This window comes from Pyrgilauda ruficollis, unplaced genomic scaffold (assembly GCF_017590135.1).
Source record: "Pyrgilauda ruficollis isolate IOZ18807 unplaced genomic scaffold, ASM1759013v1 scaffold148, whole genome shotgun sequence".
Taxonomy (NCBI): Eukaryota; Metazoa; Chordata; class Aves; order Passeriformes; family Passeridae; genus Pyrgilauda; species Pyrgilauda ruficollis.
Genome location: NW_024513432.1, coordinates 628,087 through 650,136, shown reverse-complemented (window position 1 = coordinate 650,136; position 22,050 = coordinate 628,087). Strand labels below are relative to the sequence as shown.

Sequence of the window (22,050 nt, the reverse complement as noted above, 5' to 3'; positions counted from 1 at the left end):
CAAGCCGCCAGCAGCACCCTCGGGGCATTAAGAGCGGGTTAATTAACACCAGCTCCCACGGAGGAAGGCAAAGCAAGGCCGGGTTTGGGAGCTTTGGGCTGGGAGGGCGAGCAGAGGCAGGCCCAGCTCCGCACAAGCAGCTCTGTGTGTCCCAGAGTGGGAGCAGAGCAGCTGCACCCCCAGTCCCACCGGAGGGAGGAGGGAGGGAGGGAGGGATGGAAGGAGGGAGGGAGCGAGGTGCCCACCCCAGGCTGCTGCTGACTCGCTCAAGGTCACGCCGAGCCCAGCACACAGCCCAGGATTCCCAACCCTCCGTTGCTTGGATCGTGCTTCCCCCGAGGAACATCAGGGATTTAATATTCTCTCCACTGCTCGGCACAGAAAGAACAGAGCACTTGGCTTTCAGCAGAGCTGCTCTGGATGTGGCAGCAGCTGCTGCTTCCTCCTGCCCCCCAAAGCAGCCACCACGTCTCTTTCCAATATTTTAATGAGTCGCTACATCTTACACTCATAATTATAAAAGAATAAGAATCCATAAAAATATTTTCTTTTCATAATACGCACTTAAAATACTCCAGGGCAAGTCAACGTGGTTCATTTGGGTGGGTTTTGTTTGTGTTTTCGTTTTGCCCCTGGCAGAACCCTTGGCTTGAGGGGGGGATGTGCTCCCCTGAGGTGTGATTGCTCAATCCCCCTCCCCAGAACTGCAGTTCCTGTTGCCCAGGTCAATAAAAACCAGGAGAGAGCATTGCTGAGTAGACGGGCAGGGGGACCAGTCACTGACCCGCAGAGAACTGAAGCACAGCCGATTTCAGTGCACATTGGAAAGCTCAGGGAAGGACAAGGGGGGTCGGGAGGCGGCACAGAGAACGGAGGGAGGGAGGATTTGCATAAATATCATCCATCTTGTGTTGCAAAAACCCAAATGCTGCTGTGAGCTCTGGAGAGAGGCTCTGGCTGTAGCCAGCTGCCAGTGCTACCTGTTGGCACAACTCTGTGAGAGCGGCCATGAGAGGAAGGATCAGAGGGCGCCGTTGCCGGCCCCGGCCACTTCCTCCATCTGCTCTGCAAATTTAAACTTGAAAATAGATATATATAAAAAAGAAAAGACTAGTGTTGCATGCTTCTGTAGACCTCTCTTCAGCTCCCAGGGCTCCAGTGTGGCAGCAGGGCCAGGACACAGAGCAGATCCCCAGGTGAGCAGTAGGTAGTTCTCTTCCCTCGCACTCCTGGCTTAAGGCAGCTTCTGATTCCGCTCTTCCGTTTCCAACACAGGCACTGAGCTCTTGCAGGGAAGAGTTTGGGAACTGCACAGGTGCAGTGGAAGAGGAAAAGGATTGGGGAGAGAGAGATGGACACAAACCTCAGCCTCGGGACACAGACCACTGTCCATTGATTCCCAGGAGAGAGGGAGTAGCAGCAAAAAAAGCATTGAACAGCCAGGCTGGAGGAGAGGAGGAGGACGAGCAGCCGAGCAGGGGCAGACCTCCAGCTTGGAAAGTGAGAGAAGGTGGCACTGTCCAAAGGGAAGGCGCCCTCCAGCTTTTCCCCCTGGCCTGGGGGTATCCCCAGCCCGACGTGGGCACTCAGCCCCTTGTGCTCTGGGTTGGACGCTGCCGGGGAGCGGGAGGGCACGGGGCAGGTGAGCTGTCAGTGTCCAGTTTGCAGAGGCTCGTGCTCTCAGAGGTATTCTTGTAGAAAGTGCAGCAGCGTGATTTCGTAGTGCTCTCCTGACTCAGGGCACCGAATACTGTGTCTCTCGTTGGGGTAGATCTGTGCCAGGGCAGACAGGGGGCATTGGTCACTCAGCAGGCACAGAACTCCCTCCCCTCAGCCCTGCTCCCTCCACCCAGTCTCCAGCAGGACAAAGAAGTGCCAGGGAAGGTCTGGAGCACCCCCTGCTCACCGCAGCCACCCCTGCCAAGTGGGACACACCAGCTCGTGGAGGAGGAAAGTTCCAGGCCCCAGGGCAGTGCAGCCCTGCCTGCACATGCCACAGCTGCCAGCCATGGAACAGCCACAGTGCCACCTCCCGGCCTCCTCAGTGCAGCCAGGCGGCCCCAGCACCACAACAGGATGTGCGGGATCTGCCTCCCTCCCCTCCCATCCCCAGAACACACAGCAGGGAACTTTCTCCAGACTGATGGGACCTTCCCTCCCCACTCCTGTCCCTCCTACCTGCAGCTGGTAAGGTTTTCCAGCCCGGATTAGCTGCGATACCAGGAAGTTGGTGTGAAAAAAGTGCACATTTTCATCCAAAAAGCCATGGAGGATCAGCAAACGATTTGGCCTGGACATGGGGTGAGAGATAAGGAGAGAAACAGGATGAGAAACCAGATGGAAAACACAATGAGGCACCAGATAAAAGCTCTGCAGAGGGTTTGAGCAAAGAGCATCCAGCTGGCCAAGCCAAACCCAAGCAAGAGCAGTGCCAGGCCACGGCCACGGGCCTCAAGCCCTCCCTGGCAGGGGGCTGGGGGTGCTGTGACCCAGCTGCTGCCGAGTTAAAGCGGATCAGAACCCCTCCATTCCCCTGGGATTGAGCAGGGCTGCAGGAGCAGGTCTGGGGCAGGTACTCACTCGTTGGGAAGCTTTTCCACGTGCAGTGCCACCGAGCCAGCCTCGTAGCCCTGCTGGTTGTTCTCGGGGACGTCCATGTAGCGCTCGGTGTAGCCGGTGTCGTAGGCCATCCACACGGTGACAGGGGCACCTGCTATGGCAATCTGTCAAACAGAGAGGTGCCACCACACAGCCTCTGTTATGGCCTGCTCAACAGCCCCAGTGCTCCCTGCTTTCCTGGAGAGGCAGGAGAAAGGCTCTGGGCTGCTCTGTCACTCAGATCAGGATTCTCCTTCAGCACTCCCACGCACAACCCAGATTCCTCCTCCTGCTGTTCCTCTTGTGGTCACAGTGGGAAAAATTCCTGCACATCAGCACTAAAGGCCTCCCCTCTGCAAGGAGGAGTTGGGAATGATCCAGAAACTGTGCTGGGGACGTGGGATGGGGAATAGCAGACCATTATCTCCCTGTATGGCAAACCAAGCCCATCCAGAGCCATCCTCCTCCAGCCCCACCAAGGATGAGCTGCAGCAGGACACAGGACTGGAGCTGGGAGCTCCAGGCAGGCAGGACAGGGGGACATTTCCACCTGTCCACCCCGAATAAACCAAAACGCCAATTCCAGCTGCCAAGAGGGACAGAAGCTGCGAGAGCCAAGTGTCCCAAAGGTGCCAGCCCCACGTGCAGGCTCACCTTGAAGACGTTGGGTTTACAGATGAGCCCCATGAGGGACAGAAAGCCCCCGTAGGACCAGCCGTGGATGGCGACCCGGCTCAAGTCGATGAACCCGTATTTTTCTGCTACATAATGTAAACCTTCCACCTGGTCCTCTATCTCCACCTGACCCTAAAAGGCAAAAAGGAGACTCATGTTAGTGGACTTGATACGTTTAGAAACTTGAGACACAAACACTCTCACAGGAAATGATCAGCCACCACCCTCAGGGAGGACAACGATCAGAGATTCCCCAGCACAAGGAGGACGTTACCATTTGGTTCTTCAGGGCCCCTTCAAATTTGAGGCCTCGTTGGCATGATCCCCTTCCATCAATCACCACCACAGCATAGCCCAGGGATGCCAACGTGTTCAGCCGCAGGTACTTGATGCCTTTGAAGGAGTTGTTCACCAGCTGCACCTGCACAAGGAGGGAGGAAGAGTTTCAGAGCTGAGCAGGTGCCTTCCAGTGCCTTCCTCTGCCAGTGGAGGATCCTGAGCTGGACAGCTCATTGAGCTATCAGAGCCATAGAAATCAAACCACACGCTGGAAAAGTCATCTGAGGTTTGAAGCAGAGGTCAAACACAGGGACAAAAGGAGTAGGTTTAGATGGGATATTATGAGGAAGTTTTTTGTTGCAATGGTGGTGAAGCCCTTGCACAGGGTGCCCAGAGAAGCTGTGGCTGCCCCATCCCTGGATGTGTTCAAGGCCAGGCTGGATCTCTGAACAACCTAGGACAGTGGAAGGTGCCCCTACCCATGGCAGAGGTGGCACTGGATGGGCTTTAAGGTCACGTCAACCCTGACCATTCCATGATTCCATGACAGTGTTCATTGCTACCCGAAGTGCAAGTCTTGATGCATGACTGACAGAGCTCTGCCCTGGGCAGCAGCCCCAGCCCTGACCCCAGCATTCCCCTGGCTTTTTACCTGAGGGCCTCCATACACAAAGAGCACCGTGGGATGCTTCTTGCCAGGCTGCACGTCGTGGGGTTTGTAGACCATTCCGTAGAGCTCCACGTCCGACTGCGTGCGGAAGTGGAAGATCTCCGGGGGGACGTAGTCTGGGGGACAGCCTGCAGCAGGAGGGTCACACACAGTGCTGAGGGACTGAGCAGGCTCTGCTCCCACCCCCTGAATCTCTGGGGGGATGTAGTGGGGGGACAGCCTGCAGCAGGAGGGTCACACACAGTGCTGAGGGACTGAGCAGGCTCTGCTCCCACCCCCTGAACCAGCCCTGTCCAAAGCTGACCCTGAGCAGGGCTCCTTCAACACCAAACCACACCAAGGCTTAGCAAAGCCCCTCCCTGGGAAGCACAGCCTCCACAGGGAAGGGATTCCTCAGGAAAGCCTCAGTGGCTGGGAGTTCTCCAATGGGCACTGTGCCACAGCAGCAGGGTGGGAGAAGGTAACAACAGGGATGGGACAAAGTGTTTGCAGCAGGGGCTCAGGTGCTGCTGTGAGCTGTACCTAAACCTTTAAAACCTGCAGTGCAGAATGGAGCAACCACTGTATCCCAGGTACTGGTCCCTTCCCTCTTCAGACAAATCACAAAAAAAAAAAAAGCACCTTGAAGTGCTCAAGGCCAGGTTGAACAGGGCTTGGAGCAACCTGGACTAGTGGAAGATGTTCCTGACCATGGCAGGGCAAGAGAACAGGATGGACTTTAATGTCCATTCTCACCTAAACCATTCAGTGACTCCACAGTAAAACCGCATCCTTGTGTGTGTGTCAACTCTGTACACCCTGGAGCAGGACTTTTGCTCCATGTGTGAAACACATCAAAACCCACAGAACATTTCCTGGGCAAGTGAGAAATATCTGCCCCACAAGATAACATGATTCACCTTCCCTCAGAGTGAAGGTGCTCAGAGCCCTTCCCTCCCCATCACTCTTGGCTACTGCTGGGAGGCCCCACTGGCCCATTCTCCAGGACTTACTGGCTGCCTCCATCATGCTGGCCCAAAACTTGGGCTGCTTGTGGAGTGGGTCGTCGTCAGAGCCGCTGAGCTTGTAGATGTGCACACAGGGAGGAGTGCTCACGCTGCTGTAGTGGCTGATGAACATGTCAAAGTTCTGGCAGGGAACACAGGAGGGTCAGGGGATGAGGTCCTGCACTGCCCACATCTCGAGCATTACTGGCACAGGTCATTGCCATTGCCAGTCAGGATCCCTGTCAGTCAGGAGATGGGAATCCAAGGAACAACCAACCTGGCTCATGGAGCAGCTGTGGGAGAAGCCTGGAGTGGTGAGGCGCATGATCTCCCCGGGAGACTCGTAGCTGACCACGTAGAGGTGGTGCTCCAGCGGGGTGTCCTTCGTGCCTTGGAAATACACCAGCTTGGTGGCCTCATTGACCCAGATCTGTGCCAGGAGAGAGGCCTCAGGGACAGGCAGGGACGAGCTCTGCTCCTCTGCCAGCCCAGAACACACACACACCATGACAGGGCTGCTCAGGGCAGGGGGCTGAGGGGCCAGAGAACACACACAGCACTTGGGAGAGCTGCAGGCAACACAAGGCAGTGACAGACAGCAGTCCTCAGCCCTTTTGTTAAAGACTCAAAACATTTGCCTATTAATGGGCATAAAAAGCTGGGCTTTGTTCCCTGCAGGTTAACAGGAAGCCATCCTCTTAACAAGAAACATTCTGTGCTTATATGACATCCTACAGAGCCATGGAATCATTCAGAAAATGGACAAGCCCCCCCAAGATGAACCAGGAACCCAGCAGCACCGTGTTCACCACTAAGCACATCCCCATGTGCCACATCCACACCCTTCTGACCACTTCTGGGGTGGTGACTCCCCACTGCCCTGGACAGCCTGTCCCAGTCCTGATCACCTTTCCAGTGAAGCCATTTCCTCCATCTCCAGCCTAAATTCCCCTGGAGCAACGTGAGGCTGTTTCCTCTGCTCCTGTCCCTTGCTGCCTGGGAGAAGAGCCCAGCCCTCACCTGGCCACAGCCAGCATGGCTGGATTGTAAAGGTACAGGTACCTTTTTTCCAGCCATCATGGTAATGAATTCCCATTCGTGGGAGGACCAGTCTAACAGCTCTCAGCACCAAACTTTGAGACACACTAAAATAGGTTTTACTGTCCAGATAAAGCTGTTTCTAAAAACCACCCAGTCAGGCAGGAACAGAGGCGACAGCTTTTAAATCCTGCATTGATCCAGCAACAGTAACTGAACTGTTTTTCCACCTTACAGTTTCCAAATGCTATTTCTGGCTAACCCACAGTTTGAAGACCCCTGTGAACAGCAAAGGGAAAAACATCCAACTCAATTGGCCAGGAAAACCAGGCAGAGCCCTGTGGAGCAACAAATGCATCAAAATAATTGCTGCTAACACAATTTTAGCCATAACACATGCAGGGAAGAGCTGTGGCCAAAATCAACAGCATGTACAGTGAGAATCCACATGGGGAGGGACAGCAGGTTAATTGCAGATTGAGGAAAAGCAGCAGAAACCAAAAGCTTGGAGCTGCTGGTCTTTTAAAAAGCGAGAAGTGAAAATCCAGATTAATTGGAAATGAACAGACAAGGTCTTTATTTTGACAGAATCACCTGGGAGTGTTAAAGATCAGACTCGGAGTTAATTCCTGAAGCAAAAATGAAACTAGGTTTCTACAAGATTAATAAAAATTCATTTCTGGCTGTTCTGCAAGCGACAACAGACACAGCTTCTCCATATTCCAAATTGCTTTATATTCCCCAGCTGCCTTGCTCCTAAAGGCTCTGTTGAGGGATCAGCTGGAGACCAAGAGTTCACTCTGAGTGCCAGGACACATTTCCACATTGCAAGAACTCATTGGAGTTAAAATGCCTCAGCAAAGGCAGCAATCCCCAGCTTCTCCACAAAATGGTTCTTTGTTGCTCTTAAACCTCAGACTTGTGTCCTTTTTTATGGCCTGACCCACTCCTGGGATTTTCCTAAGGAGCAATCTGAAGTCTGATTAAGAAGGCAATCAGATCCATGTGCACTGGCCTACAGCACTTCTGGGGAAAGCAGAGGCAGCAATAAAAACAGCAACAAAATGAAGCTTAAGCAGTTCTAGCAGGTCCCAAGCGTAAGGGAGGACTCAGGCCAGGACTGGGGGCAGAGAATGCAGAGCTGAGCACTGCAAGAGAATAAAAATAATCCCTACCTTGGATCCGTGCCTTGCCAGCACCTCCCACTCCCCACCAGTCAGGGCAATCTCCTCCTTGATGGGACATTTGAAATCATCTACAAGAGAGACCACGAGCATAAATCACTGCCCTCCCCAAAGGACAGCAGGAGGGGAGCTGCCAGGGCTGCAGCCCTTACCCTCACTGCGGACACAGGGCTGCACCCAGTCGTGGCTGCCTGGCTTCAGGATTGCTGTCACCCTGTACAGGTGACAGAACCCCGTTTTGCACTCGTTGGCTCGGATAAAGCAGAGCTCTTCCTCCTCCCCCTCCGGCTGGATGAAAGGATAGAAGATGTCATGGACCTGCCACACAAGATGAGAAACCTGTGAGTGATCTGCTTTATCAAACCCCTGATTCAACACCAAATTTGGGACTGAGTAGCAAAGCTGCCATAGCAAGGACTTAACTGGACACCAAATCAACATGAGAATGGTTAACTGGGGGGAGGAAGGGGCAGCCTGTGCTCTCCTCCCAGCTCTGAGCCTCTTACATTTATCCACACATCAGTGGTTTCTTCATAGATCACAAATGGCTGGACATTTTCTGGCACAGTTTTGGCAAATTCAGCACGCTGCTCCTCATTTTCTGGGACTGGAATAAAGAGTGCTGGAGGCAGAAGGACTAGCTGGAGCCTCTGCTGAGGTCTGTCTAGGAACATAGCCCAGGCACTGGGGAAAGAAGTCGGAGGTGAAAGTCAGTACCACAGAATAGAGGTCCCTTTCCAACACTCAGAACATGCATCCCTTTCTTCCCCCCGCTGCCAGAAAGGATTTGGGCATCTGAATGCAAAGCTTTTCTCATCACTGCTGCTTTCTAATCCCCTGGAAGCTGTGCCAACACACACGTACTGCCAGACAGCTCTGGTATTTCACAGGGGTATCGCTCAGGCGAGATGTCTGACAGATTTGCCAGTGCCTGTTCCAAGGGAGCACTGCTAACACAGCCCTGTCTCCAGAATGGAACTCCTCCTTGGACACCCCTCCACCAGGAAGCACTGTTTGTGCTCCAGCTCAAGTGATCACCCTCCAAGAGCTCTGTCTGCAGCCTCCTCCTCGCGCTCTGGCAGGGAGAGGCACAGACCCAACACGAGTGCCAGGAGAAGGAGCTGCTTCAGCCCAGCCCTGCTCCCCTCCAAGGAGAGTCCCTGGAAGTGCTGCTGCACTGCAGGCTCTCAGCACGACAGATGGCAAAGCACAGCCACCCCAAGGCCTGTGAGTGCATCCAGGGGAGTTTCATCGTGAAAGACAGATTTGAAAAGAGCCAGTTCTCCCCCAGCACCGCAGGATTTCAGGAACTGAGATATTCAGCACATTTAGATAAGCTCTGGTGCAGAACATCACAATCACCTCTGGGATTACCTGCTGGAAAGCTCTCTAAATTTCCTTTCCAGAGCAGAAAATTAATGATGAGTTACAGAATGCCACCTTCAAAGACAGCCAAGTCACCTTAACTTAAACTGCAAACACACCAGTTAACAGCCAGGCTTGGGAGAGGGAAAAATGAAGAACTTTAAAATTTCAATCAGATTGGGGTGAATTCTGTAACTCTTCAGGCAAGACTGTGTATCCCATTTGCAGCAACAGCCAGCCCCAGAGCAATCCTTCTCTTTGGACATGCTGCATGAAGGATGTGGCACCACAGACCCTGCCCCTGTCCTGTGACTCAGGCTTTGAGGACCAACTGTGCAACAAGCCAAGATAAAACTGACCACAGAACACCCCCATTTTCAGCAGGAAACACACTGTGCCTGTGTTAAACACCTTCAGCTTCAAAGAATTCCCCAGGACTGCCCACTTACTGTATCAATGTCGTTTAACTCTGGTTGTGACAAAGCCCAGCCTGTCACTCTGCTCTGCTTCGTTCCTAGTCTTAGGTGTTACAGCACTGAAGAAGTGAAATATTCATGTGCCATTTCTGGCACTCAGGGCTTTAAAACCAGGTCATGAACAGCAGAAGCATGTTGAGGGTCTGCAACCAGAGGAGCGCTTGGGAAAGTTATTTTGGGAGGAAAATGGACTTACTATTTGCCATCCCGGGTCCATCCAGCACGGGCAATGTACTCCACAGTGGGAAACAAGGCAGCAAAGGGTTGCACCAGCTCTTTGTCCTGAGCACACACAATCTGCAGCAAAACCAAGGCCCAACATCAAATGAGAGCACCAGAGCTCATCACCTTCTCCCAGGGAAGCTCAGGGAGATGGCAGAACAAGGAAGTTTAGCCACTGGCATCAGCAAGGGTCAGGTCAGGAGAAGCAAGCCTTGCTACAAAGAGCAGGAAGGGAAAGACAGGCTTCAAAGCAAAATGATTTTGGCATTCAGCCACAGGAAAGGACACAGGCAGGGACTGAAGCCTTGGATTAGACCTGGCTCCAGCCCTCCTGTCTCTGCCATGGTGCACCAGGCAAGCCCCACTTTCCCCTTCCCTCCACATTGCCAGCTGAATCTCCCCCAGAATGATTCTTGTCAGCATTTGAAGTATTTCTGTTTCTTGGATAAACACATTAGAGATCCAGCTATTACAAGATAATAAAAACCCCAGATTAACACTATTTAGGATTTCTTTGTGACCTTGTTTTAATTCTAGGGAGCTTCAAAAACCCTCCTGAGCAATGTCCCTTTCTGAGTTATCACTTACCTTACCCTTGCTGTCTGTTTTAAATTCTGCCAGTTTCAATGTAATCTTGGGGTTTTTGCTGCCTGCAGAGAAGTGAAAAAACACCAAATGATCAAGCTGAACATTCTGTGGTTACACAAAATACAGCTTGTAAAGGAGAACTGCCCCTGGTCCTACTGAAATGGCTCTGTGTGAATTTACAAATATCAAATATGTATGTGAGCAAACACCAGAGTCATCCTGGGAATGGGAACAGTTTGCTTTGCTTCCCTAGCTGGCTGTGCACGCTCCTGGAGGGAGAGGAAAGATGGGATTCAGAAAGTATTCCACAATATGCCAGCAGATATATTCCACTTCCTCAGCAATGCTTTCATTTAGGGCTGGGATTTAAAGTTCAGCCTTTCTTGCAGCAGGTTTTGGGATTAGAGAGTCAATTAGGTCTCAACTTTTACAACCTGTTTCTACATCCCAGTAAGTGCCCAGATTAATGATGCAAAGTTTATAGCCCCAATTCCACTGCTGATTCCAGCAGGAGCCCAGAGCTGCCTCAGCAGCCCCACGTGTTTCACCCACCTGTCCTGGGGTACCGATAGGAATCTGTTTTTCTCTCCTCCAAGGCAGGTGAAGGAACATGAATTATCTCCACCTCTGACTCATCCACTTCCTCATACAAGATCCGCAGTGTTTTCAAATCCTCTGAACCTGGGACAGAGAGCAGGAATGTTTACAACAGCATTTCCTGCTGCTTCTGGCCTGCCTGGAGCACTGGTGCAGAGGGAACACCTGTTCAGCCCCAGCTCTTAGTGACCACCTGCAAACACCCCACAATTATAATCCCCTCAGTGCTTTGCTCCTTCAGCTGATCTCCCCAGGAACAGCCCAAAGGCAAATCATGCTCAGAACCTCATTCCTAGCCAGAGGCAGCAGTCACAGTGCCAGGATTTGATGAGCAGAACAGCGACTGACCTTCTGTGGACGCTGTGGGACACCACCAATAGCCCGTGAACCGATCAAACTCCTCCTGAATGACAAAAGTGGCTACTCCAGCAGACTTGGGGTCATCCAGAACATTGGATAAGCCTGGAGAGGAACAAAGGCAAGACAGCATTTGCATTTTGCATTTACATCTCCTTGGAAAACGCTGACCCAAAAGATAAATGCACTTGTAAGAAATGAGGCAGGAATGTGGGTGTTTGCAGGCCAGGTTCCTCAGCAGGAATTCCCTTTGGGGTGGAGGAAGCCCCACACCTTTATGGCAGTAGGTCATGCGCCTCTCCTCGCCCGTCTCGATGTTTGCCACCCACAGGTCGTTGTTGTTAATGAAGGAGAAGAAGGCTGGGTCAGCAGGGCAGATTTTGGGATCCATCCGTGGCCCCGTGCACTGAGTCTTGATCTCCAGAGGCTTCATTGGAGACACCTGTGGCAAGAGACACACACACAGAGCTGGGTGCCACGTCAGCTCCCAGCTCTGCGGAGAAAAAGCCTCAGTCTGAGACACAGCACAGCCCAGGGGATGATGGCAAATGTGGCCCAAATGTGGACAAGAGCAGCCACCATAACCAAACGGGTGAAGATGTGGAAGATGTGGAGATGAGGAGCCACAGAGATGCTCCAAGGCTGAAGCCCCTCTGGAGCCAGGCTGGGAATGTTCACTGCAGAAGACCTCAGAGCCCCTTGCAGTGCATGAAGGGGCTCCAGGAGAACCCCCTGCGAGGGTGGGGAGCCCAGAGCAGCTGTGGCTGCCCCTGGATCCCTGGCAGTGTTCAACACCAGGCTGGATGGAGCTTGGGCACGCTGGGATTGTGGAAGGTGTCCCTGCCCATGGCAGGGGGTGACACTGGGATGGGCTTTAAGGTCCCTTCCACCCCAATCCAGCCTGGGATTCCACGTGCAGCCATCTCCAACCCAAAACATCAAGCTTCTTTGAGGTGAGTCCATGAAATCCCTGGCAGACTCACCATGAACCCATTCTTGCCCCCATCTCGACAATGGAAGAGGCTGTTGCTGGCCTGGAAGAGGAACAGGCCACTCTCACTGTGGAAATCATAGGATGTTATCCCAAAGACACCCAGTCTCTTGCGCTCCCTCAAGAGCTCCTCCTCTCTGGAATACATCCCGTGGTGAGGGGTTGCCTGGAATTGAAGGAAAGGAAAGGAATATCTGAAAGGATTTGCAAGAAGAGCAACGTTCACAGGAGTGCTCTGAGCCTGTCACAACCCCCCAGCTCAAACAGGCAGCAGTGTCAGGGTACAGGTCCCCAGTTCCTGTTCTCCAGGCTACACCTGTGGGGTCCAGGGGGCCTAAACCCCCCACACCCCCCAGATTTCCCCCTACAAGAGAGCTGAGCTGTGAATCTCTCAGTTCTACAGTTGGCACTTCAGCATGAAGTGAGAACAGCTGCGCTTGCTCTGCTTATGCAAATCAGATGTAACCAATTAACTTAATGACGTTATCTGCAGCCTTCACAAACAGTTTCCATGTCAGACACTGCAAACAAAAGTTCTTCCGGGATCTTGAATTACCCTGGAGAGAACTCGCAGCCCAAATGGGGTCAAGACAGATAAATTCTGTTCCACCAGGAGCTTTTTAAGTAGGGCTGAAAAGACCAACACCCTCCAGGGCTGTCAGTGACAAAGGACATGAAGACACCGAAACCAGGGAGGGGAAAGTTCCCTCCCTTCCTGCTGCACTCACAACAGTGTAAGGCAGAAGCAGCAATTTAAACTCAACTTTCCCAACTTTTTAAAAGCAGGAAGGATGACAGACACCATACAGATGTCCCCACCACAGCATCACCCAGCTTCCCCAGGCTCTTCCCACTCTGGCTTACCTGAAAGTGATCCAGCATCTGTTTCCAGGACAAGAGCAGCAAGGCCTCCTTCCGTACCTTTTTGGGAATCTCTGAGTAAAGAAGGGAATTCTCTCTGCTACCATATGGCATTCCTGTGGGAGGACAAAAGCATCATCCTACTTAAGATGAATTAGCCAGGACAAAGAGGCCCATGAGCAAATTCCAACACAAGTCTGGAAACAGGGGCTGGGGCTGCCCAGACCTTACCCACATTCCTTCCCAAGCAGCTCCCAGATCAATCCCAGAATAACATCTAGACCACTTAGATATTGACTTGTTTGGAATTTTCCTAAGCAAGATTTAACACTACCCCACCTCTCCAGAATGTTTTAGGTCCAATTTTCCCCTCTGTGCCTGTCCTCCCATGCTCCAGATCCACTCTAAGAGCACCATTCCCTGAATGGGTGACTCAACATTACTCTCCACATTTCTCATACAGAAATTTGCTACAGGGACCTGATTCAGGCCAAGGCAGCAGCTTGCAAGGGGGGAGGAAAAGCCTGGAAGCTCCAGAGAGCCCATTCAAATGGGAAACAGTATCCTACAGAGTCAAAAGACCTTGTCATTTTACATAAGCCTTTGACTGTGGTTATCAAATGAGCTCCTGGCCTTCATCCAACTTCCAAAACAACCATCAAATATCCTGACGTGTGATTTTGACAGTTTCCACAAAAACAAAGACCATGAACTTGCCCTCTACTTATGCTGCAGAGACTCCCTGGATCAGAAATTCACACAGGGATCTGTGCCCTGATACTGCCTACTCTGCACATGTTCAGGGCAGAACAGAGAGATTTCTGAGCTGGCTGACCCAGCAGTAGTTACTTCAAATTAAAACTGAAATATTAATAAGTGCTCAGGAAGCAGAGCAATATGTGAAGATCTAATCCTCAGAGATCCAGGAACACCAAAGTGCTGAGCATGTGGTGTTTAACATAAGCAGCATCTGCCACGATACAACACAAAACTCTGTGGGGATGGCCCAGGAATGATTGAGGATGGCCACACAGGAAAAACTGCAGAGAGGAACAAATGACTCTGGACACACATGTCTTACACTCAGGCAACTGTGACCTGGACTTCCCTTCCCCTTATGTTAGAACTTTCTCCAGTGACCTCAGGCTGACTACAATCAATTGGCATTTACAAGGAAAATATTGCCTTCCTCCCCAAAAGACAGTTTACTTTGCTTCAAATGAAATATTCAACCCTACAGCAAAGTTCATCAGGACTCTCCATCCACTCCTCAGTTTTATTTAAACACTTTAAAATGTTATTTCATGCTGGGGCAGTAACAGCACACTGAGTTAAACACTTGGGAACTTACAGGCTGCCCAGAGAAGCTGTGGCTGCCCCATCCCTGGGAGTGTCCATCTATTATGGCAGAGGAATCAGCATTTAAATCAGCATTTACCCTTTATTAGGGACATCTGAGAAGAGGTACCCTGGGATTACCTGGCTGATGCTGATCTTAACTGAGGGATTAATCTGCTCTAAGCCCTGTGCAACTCCTTAAGGAAGGAAACACTGAAAAGGCACTCGTGTATCCTCATTCCTGGTTCTGGCTCCTGGAACAGTCACACCCTGGCAGAACACCAACCACCCAGGAGCTGGTTTGGTTGCCATTTCATACAACAGAATACTAAAAAAAATTTAAAATGAGCCACTTAGTTCTTTAATCATCTAGATCAAAACCAGTATCAAAGTGAACTGGAAATACATTCAGCTTTAAATCAAGCCTCACTGCTCAGACTTGACAAGAAAAATATGCCAGTTCTGGATCCTGCCCTTCAGAGCAGCACTTGTGTCCCAAGAATTTATGAGAACTACACAAATCAAATCCTGGCACACAGGAGCTGCTTGGTGACAACACAAATCAGTCCCTCAAATCCAGCATCCTACAGTGACCTACACTCAAAACCTGGAAAAAGAAGGAAGAACAGCAGGGTCACTTCAGGGCAGCAGTAACTGCACAGAGTTGCACATCTGGCAATTTTTGTACTGGCCCAGTAATGATCAGTTCATGCCCCAAAGCACAACAAACTCTTTATAGTCTATAAAGCTTCCCATGTTACCAGCCACAAAAGAATCCAGTTACTAAAATCCAACAACTCTGTCACTAATTGCATCGTGCTCCAGCTGTAACAAGGGACCTGTACAACACGGAATTCTGCTTTCAGTCCCACTGAAGGAAAGGGAAATTTCCCTGCAAATGCCAGGAACAGCTCATTCCCACCTCAATTTTCTTCCCTGCTCTTGAAAGCATCCTACCTTCATGATACCTAATAAAGCAGGAGACACCACCACCCTGCCATTAATATGTTGCAACATGTAATTAGTCATTACTGACAGCGAATTTCTTGGAAAGTCAGTCTGGTTAATGAAGCAACTAAATCCCATTTCTCCCAAGCTACAGAGGCACGAGATTGTCCCTTCTCTTGCCCAATCCTCTGCGTGCCAGAGGACACAGAAGTGCTGGCTGGCCAACACTTCCCCTTGTCACAGCTGATCCCTGAGTTTGAGCCCCTGCTCAGCCCCAGGCTTTGCGGAAGGTCCTGCAGGCCTTGAGCCACGTTACCCAATCTCAGTTCCCAAATCTCACAGAGGGAGATCCCTCCCATCCCAACCCTTGCCTGCTGGGTTTGGAAGAGCCCCACGTTCCCCTGGATGCTGGCAGGAGGCTTACCCAGGTAATAGAGGCGGTGAGAGTGCGGGCTGGACTCCTCTGTTTTCCGGACAAACTGGAAATCATGGGGAGCTTTGTTCACTATCATGCCCGAGTACTTCCTGCTGCTGTGAATAATGTCACGCAGCCCATCCCAAGAATGCTTTTGCACCTGGAATTGGGAAGGCACATCCTCCATCTCGACCACTTCGGAGCTGTCTGAGAGCGTGTCCACTGCAGTCATCCTCGCTTCCCCTTCAGAACTGGGCAAAAAACTGAGGGAGGAGTAGAGGGAGAGAATTGAGCCTTAAAATCAAGCAGGTGCTCCTTAAACTACAGATCCTGGGATTCTCTGCACTCAGGGATTACATTTTAAACACATTGAAAGGAAAAGTCCGTCTCCCATCCCATTTGGAATCCTGTAAATGAAGATATTGACCTCAGAGAACTCCCTCTCCCAGGGCTGGCTCTAGAAGGAGCTGTTAAAGAAGCTCAAGCAGCAGATTCTGGTGCAGACAACAAGCAGCCTGACTCAAAGGAAAACCACTCCAGGAATTCGGATGGATATGTCATCAAAGCTATGACCTATCATAAAGGCACATAAACTCCTGCCCTGTGAGACCACACAAGTGGAATCCCCTTCCTATCCCGAAGGAAAACTTGCCCATCTCTTGAAGAGAGAGGTTCAGAGACAAGCACAGCAATTCACTTACCTGAGTGGACACTGAGGCCTGGAATGATACAAGAGAGATGGGAAATCAGGGAAAAAAAGTGCAACTGCTTTGCTAAGAGAGAGAAGGCAGCAGGAGCAGACCCTGGTTGTATCCTGAGAAACGTGGCACACATTCCTCAGATTTCCAAGTGAGCAGGTGTGGAAGGAGAGGACAAGAACCGCCTCCACATTAACACAAATGTTAATTTGAGGTGAGGTGGACCCACAGACTTGCCCAAGGTCAGTGATGTCATCCACTGCAAAGCAGGAATGAGCTGAGGACTAGGGAAACCTGTTTGTGACACCCCACTTGAGAAGCAGGGTGTCCCTCCAAGAGGACATTTGAGGGGTTTTGGAGGTACCTGAAAGAACATTACAGAGAATTTCAGAAGAACTTCAGTTTATTGGACAAAATTAGCCTGGATAATTTTGCTCCAAGGAGACAGAATCAGCCTTGTGCAAGGGCTGAAAATGTAACATCTCCTCAGACTCCTAAGTCCCAAATTTGTACAAAATGTACCAAAAGTAACACAAGAACAAGCTCCTAAAATAATTCTGTAGGTACTCCTGGTACCTACTGCCCAGCAGTAAATCCACAGCTTGAAAATGGATGAAGAGGAGTATTTTCCAATCAAAGGCAGGCAGGAAGCCCAAGTGAAACCACAAAACAGATGTGGGATGTTTTAAGACTGTGTGTCTGTGGCCTCTGCCTGTATCCAGGCTCTCCACTGCAGCAGCTAAAATCACAGCTGAAGGCAGAAGTGCTGCCTGTCAGAAGCACATGACAGAAAGACCATGAAAATCCATAAACTGAGTGCAACTCTCCCAGCCCCATCCCACTGCAGGTCAACTCAGCCAGTTAAATACTCTGGCTTCAGCTCACAAAGCCTGGCCCTTGGGTAACTCTCACCCAGCTGATGAATCCGTCTCTCTCAACCAGGCTGGCTCCTCACAAGTGAAAGTTTAACCTTTAAAACCAGTCCACAAATGTGATGCTGGTACCTGTCCCCAGCTGAACTGGAGCCTGGAGCTCCTTCCAAAATATACTGCCATGATTTTATCATGTGAACAGCACAGCTCTAAGCTTGGCACTGTTCTCATCCCGGTGATTTGGACACTAGAATGGAGTGGGGAAGTGGGGTAAGCAAAGCAGCCACCACACAGAGGTGGGAGTGTTGGGAATTACCACTGGAGCTTGGTGGACTCTCACAAAATCACAGAATGGTTTGAACTGGAAGCAACCTTAATGATCATCTAATTCCAAACCCCTGCCATGGGCAGGGATACTTCCCACTAGAAGGGAAAAAAAACTCCTAAAGCTTAGGTCCTGGCATGACACAGAGTAAAAGGAAACTCAGATTTCTGCCTCTGTCACTACAGCCACCTCTGGAAAAAGTCCTAGTAAGTATTTGGCAACACTGTGTACATAAGTAAATAAGGACATGGAGTAACTTATCTCAGAGCAGATTTTGGGATTACATTACTCAAATGTGAACTGGATCAAGACACCAGTTATTAACCATCCTAAGACAGGCAGCAATAGCACACAGAAGATTTGCACCTTGCTGGAGAAGCCCTGTCCCTTCTGCCCCACGCTGAGGCAGGGACTGGGATGACTCAGAGCTGCTGCAGAAACACTGCTCTCTCCACTCCCAAAAACATGCAGCTGCCCCTTGGGGGTCTTTTAATGCCATTTGTGCCCTGGCAGGTGAGGTGGGTGAGCCTCCTCTGGGGGAAGGTGTTAGTCTGGAGGGGATAACAAGCACAGGTGGGAAATGAGAACCCGGAAAAAACTGTAAAGCTCGATGCTGGAAGTGAGTGAAACAAGTTATTGCCCTGAGTCACTTCCTGACTCAGATCCTGACACAGAGCTCCCCGGGCAGGACTGTACAGATGGGATTTCTCAGAACCCTCTCTCAGTGCAGAGGTGGTGGCTGCTCTGTCCCACAGCACACAGAGGCCACACAGGGGCCTGGACATACCTTCTCCAACTTCCTGCAGTCTCGTTTTCCAGACGAACCCTCTTTATCTTCTGCATTAACTACTCAGAGAGCTGGGCAGGACAGCAAACTGGGGAGGAAGAGGGGAGAAAGGAGATTTCATACAGCTGCTGGGTAAAAGCATCTTCCATAGGTCACATTTCCAGCTGAGCGGGAGGCACAAATAAATCCTTGGGTTTCATTCCTTGGTGCAAATCTGTTCTGTCAGCACAGCCTGGGTTTGAACAGCCCTGACAAATCTGAGAGACTTCATCTGAACAACGAGGCCCAGTGAACTCTGTGGTGTGTCTCATTCCTTCCCAGAAAATTCTTCTTAAAATCCGAGAATCTTGAGCACTGAACCTTTCTGTCATCCCCTTACCAAAATCCTGGAATTCTTGCAAGTATCAGGTACTAAAAACTGATAAAACAGAGGTCTGGTCCATACACTTAGAGGGAAGAGTCAAACAAAGGACAGACCATAAGGAGCCAGCCAGAGGGTCACAGTCCCATCTGGGACATAAAAACCACATTTATCTTCCAAGCCTGAATGCTGCTTCCCTGTGCCTCAGGCTGCTGCCACGAGGAACCCTGGCTGCCCACAGCAACCTGCTCTCCAGGAGCACAGGAAGGTGCTTCACTGCTCTCCTGTCTCCCCAGGTACAAAGGTCTCTAGCTCTGAATCACAGACACACTCAAGACCCGCCACTGCCTTTTGTCGAGGCTGCTGCTCTCCCCAAACAGCCATTTCTCCACCCAAAGCGCACTCACAGGGGACCAGGAGAGACAAAGGCTCACAAAGAAACTCCTCTGCTGCAGAGGGGAGCAGAGAGGGAGGGAGCAGCAGCGTTCAGCAATGTCAGGGCAGTTTTGGATGCAGGCAGGAAGGGCAGCAGGAGCGATGCTCAGGAATGCTGAGTAACCTGGTCTGATCTCCCAGCTGAGCCTGCCTGGAGCAGGGGCTGCACCAGAGACTTCCCGAGGTCCTGCCAGGCTCGGCTGCTCCGTGATTTTAATGACTCTGAGGAACATCTTAACCCTCACTGCACCCAGCCCAGAGCACGCATTTCACACAAGGAAGGAACAGAAAAATCTTGAAACAGGGGAAAAAAAAAAAGAAACTGAGCAAAATACACAAAAGAGATCAGGAACCAGCGTGAATCATCCGGGAAGAGCCAACAGAACACAGGAACAGAGTCACCTACAGGAGCCCTTACAACGTGTCCCCGTCGTGGCCAGGAGCTTTAAGATCTCCAAAAATTAAAGCAACCGAGGGTGGGATAAGGCGGTGGAGATTTCTCCGGAGAGGGATGAGCTCTGGCAAAGGCTGCCAGCAGCCCGTGTCCCTCTGCAGCTCTCGCCGGGAGCTCTGCCCTTGGTGCAGAGGAAAGGCCGGGATTCGGGACAGCAGCAGAGGGGGAATCCCCGGGGATGGAGCATCCTGTGCCCCCATCTCCCTGCCTGCTGCCGCGGCTCCTTCCCGTGCGAGGGCAGCGAGCAGCCCCTCACCCAGCCGGGAATGCCGGGGGGCACACGGCACCCCCTCCAAGGGCAGGGCCCCCCCATCACCCCATCCATGGGGGGAGTGAACGGCAAACCACCGCCAGGGCCAGGCCTGGGGCCAGCCCGCGCGAGCAAACGCCTCCCGGGGCAAGGGGAGGCCGCGGCCATCGCTGGGGGCAAAGAGCCCACGGAAGGGGCGAGCACCGCACCCCCAGCCCGGGGCAGCGGGGATGCGGCCCACGGAGCGGAGCCCGCCCGGCTCAGCCGCCCCTCACGGGCGCGGGCCGCACCCAGCCCTGCCCGTGCCGGGGCGGGACCCTCCGTCCCCGCCATCCCCCCCTGCCCTCCTCACTCACCGCGGGGCGCGGCGACCTCCCCGTGCCGGGCGGGGGTGGGGGCGGCTCCTNGGAGGGGGCGGCGGCGGCTCCGTCAGTGCCGCTCCATGTCCCGGGCGCGGGGCAGCCCCGGAAACGGGGGCGCGGGGGCGGCGGCGGCCACGGCGCGACCTCTCACCCGGCGGCGGAAGTGGCGGGAGCGCGCGCGCGCGCGGGCGCGGCGCGGGAGGAACCACTGCCTCTGGCAGAGGGGGGAGATGCCTGCGGGGGGACGGAGGTGTTACAAAATGACACGGAATAGATTAGCTGTTGGAAAAGGTGTCTGAGGTCGTCCAGTCCAACCTGTGAGCGGTAGTCACTTTGTCATCCAGACCATGGAGCTAAGTCTGTCCTTAAACACCTCCAGGGATGGTGAGTCTGCCGCCTCCCTGGGCAGTCCTTGCAGTATCTTCTTGGAGAGGGTGGGCACAGAGAGAATTGAGGCTGATACAGGGTAAAAAAAAGGACGGAGAAAAGATCCCTCTCTCCCTCAGAGATGGGCCCCAAATTCAGCATTTATTGCCGTCGCGGGGCGGCTGTGGAGCCTTTCTCGTCTCTCGTTGTGCTTTACCTCCTTCTCGAGAATGGCTGGGTCCCGCTGGGTGATGCTCCTGAGGGAAGCCGGGAAAGGTGCTGTCAGCGGGCGTTGGTGGTATAGTGGTTAGCATAGCTGCCTTCCAAGCAGTTGACCCGGGTTCGATTCCCGGCCAACGCAACTTCGTTTTTGTCCTTCCTCCTTTTTTTTTTTCCCCCGTTTCTCATCGATCCGAACCGAACTGGGATGCATGCGGAGCGCCCGCCCGGCTGCGCTTTGCCCACTTGAGCCCCGGCGGGAGGCGGGCGCTGGTCAGCGATGGGGCGCGTGCTGCCGGTTACTTCTCTTCCCGACTCGCGGTGGAGACCCCGAGTCGTCAGGAGACGGCGGGGAAATAAATACATAACTCAGAATAAAAACAACAACAACAGGAAAAAAACAAACCCAAAAACTTAAGCCCCCCAAACCAAAACGGCAAGGAAATGAACAGCCACAAAAAACCACCCCGAGAAGAAGGAAAACAGGTGTTTCCGCCCGGGATCGAACCGGGGACCTTCCGCGTGTCAGGCGAACGTGATAACCGCTACACTACGGAAACCCGCCATGCAAGCTGCTGCCTAGAGATGGCCCATGTTCCCGCCATAGCGGCTGAGGGGACACAGACCTCCCTCACGGCGACCTCAAAATAAACCTCCCGCAATCCCCTAGAAACGCCACGCGGGACACCCAGTGATTATCATCAATGACTAATTGGAGTTTCCAGAGACCCGCTGGTTTCAGGAGAGGACTGAGGTGCGTGTCCCGGGCAGTGTTTCGGGGGTCCCCTCAGAGAGGACACAGCCCCACAGGCAGGCTCCCGCTGAGGGGGCGCGGGGCGCTGCTGAAGAAATGTCGCTTTTCCCTAAGGCAGCTGCCACCAGATGTCGGTAGAATAGTGGCGACAGGGAGTGGAGCTCCCTGGAGAGCCAGCCGGGAGGGACAGGACCCGCCTGGCCCAGGGGACAGGGGCTGGAAGAGGACCAGCCCCCAAGGACAGACCTGTTGGCGACCATAGACTCACAAGATGCCAGACTGGTTTGAGTTGGAAGAACTTTAAATCTCATCTCATTCCACCCCCTGCCATGGGCAGGGGCACCTTCCACTGTCCCAGGATGCTCCAAATCTCGTCCAGCCAGGCCTTGGACACTTCCAGGGATCCAGGGGCAGCCACAGCTGCTCTGGGAGTTCCATTCCAGGGCCTCACCACCCTCAGTCAAGAATCCCAGATAGTTCTAAGTTTGTTCCTCTTACCCTACTGCAATGTTAACAACTTACTTAATGGCAATCTTTCTCCTTCTGGTAAAACCTCAGCCCCTGGAATCAGGTGGTAAC

The 22,050-nt window shown here is 52.4% G+C and overlaps 1 protein-coding gene and 2 non-coding genes across 3 annotated transcripts; 1 reads left to right on the top strand and 2 right to left on the bottom strand.

The window, feature by feature from the left end:
* Nucleotides 1–469: 469 nt before the first annotated feature.
* On the bottom strand, nucleotides 470–20,183 carry DPP9 (dipeptidyl peptidase 9). The gene is made up of 21 exons (XM_041460691.1): nucleotides 20,127–20,183; nucleotides 18,271–18,358; nucleotides 15,598–15,851; nucleotides 12,891–13,003; nucleotides 12,019–12,192; nucleotides 11,309–11,477; nucleotides 11,027–11,140; nucleotides 10,634–10,762; nucleotides 10,082–10,143; nucleotides 9,468–9,568; nucleotides 7,937–8,114; nucleotides 7,583–7,748; nucleotides 7,422–7,501; nucleotides 5,486–5,638; nucleotides 5,215–5,350; nucleotides 4,205–4,350; nucleotides 3,548–3,694; nucleotides 3,253–3,405; nucleotides 2,581–2,723; nucleotides 2,179–2,290; nucleotides 470–1,773 (listed from the first exon to the last, which is right to left on the bottom strand). The coding sequence occupies exons 2-21, from the start codon at nucleotides 18,324–18,326 to the stop codon at nucleotides 1,681–1,683; spliced, it is 2,679 nt and encodes an 892-aa protein (XP_041316625.1). The 5' UTR covers nucleotides 18,327–18,358; nucleotides 20,127–20,183; the 3' UTR covers nucleotides 470–1,680.
* Nucleotides 20,184–20,787: 604 nt separating this feature from the next.
* On the top strand, nucleotides 20,788–20,859 carry TRNAG-UCC. Its single transcript has one exon. It is a non-coding gene; the product is annotated as a tRNA-Gly (tRNA).
* Nucleotides 20,860–21,204: 345 nt separating this feature from the next.
* TRNAV-GAC lies at nucleotides 21,205–21,277 on the bottom strand. Its single transcript has one exon. It is a non-coding gene; the product is annotated as a tRNA-Val (tRNA).
* Nucleotides 21,278–22,050: the final 773 nt, after the last annotated feature.

Excerpts from the sequence above, each read along its gene's own strand:
- DPP9 (XM_041460691.1), bottom strand. The coding sequence starts at position 18,326 with ATGCAGAAGATAAAGAGGGTTCGTCTGGAAAACGAGACTGCAGGAAGT. Across the intron at positions 12,193-12,890 it reads AGATGCTGGATCACTTTCAG|GCAACCCCTCACCACGGGAT; the intron begins GTAAGCCAGAGT and ends CTTCAATTCCAG. Across the intron at positions 2,291-2,580 it reads GTGGAAAAGCTTCCCAACGA|GCCAAATCGTTTGCTGATCC; the intron begins GTGAGTACCTGC and ends CCCCATGTCCAG.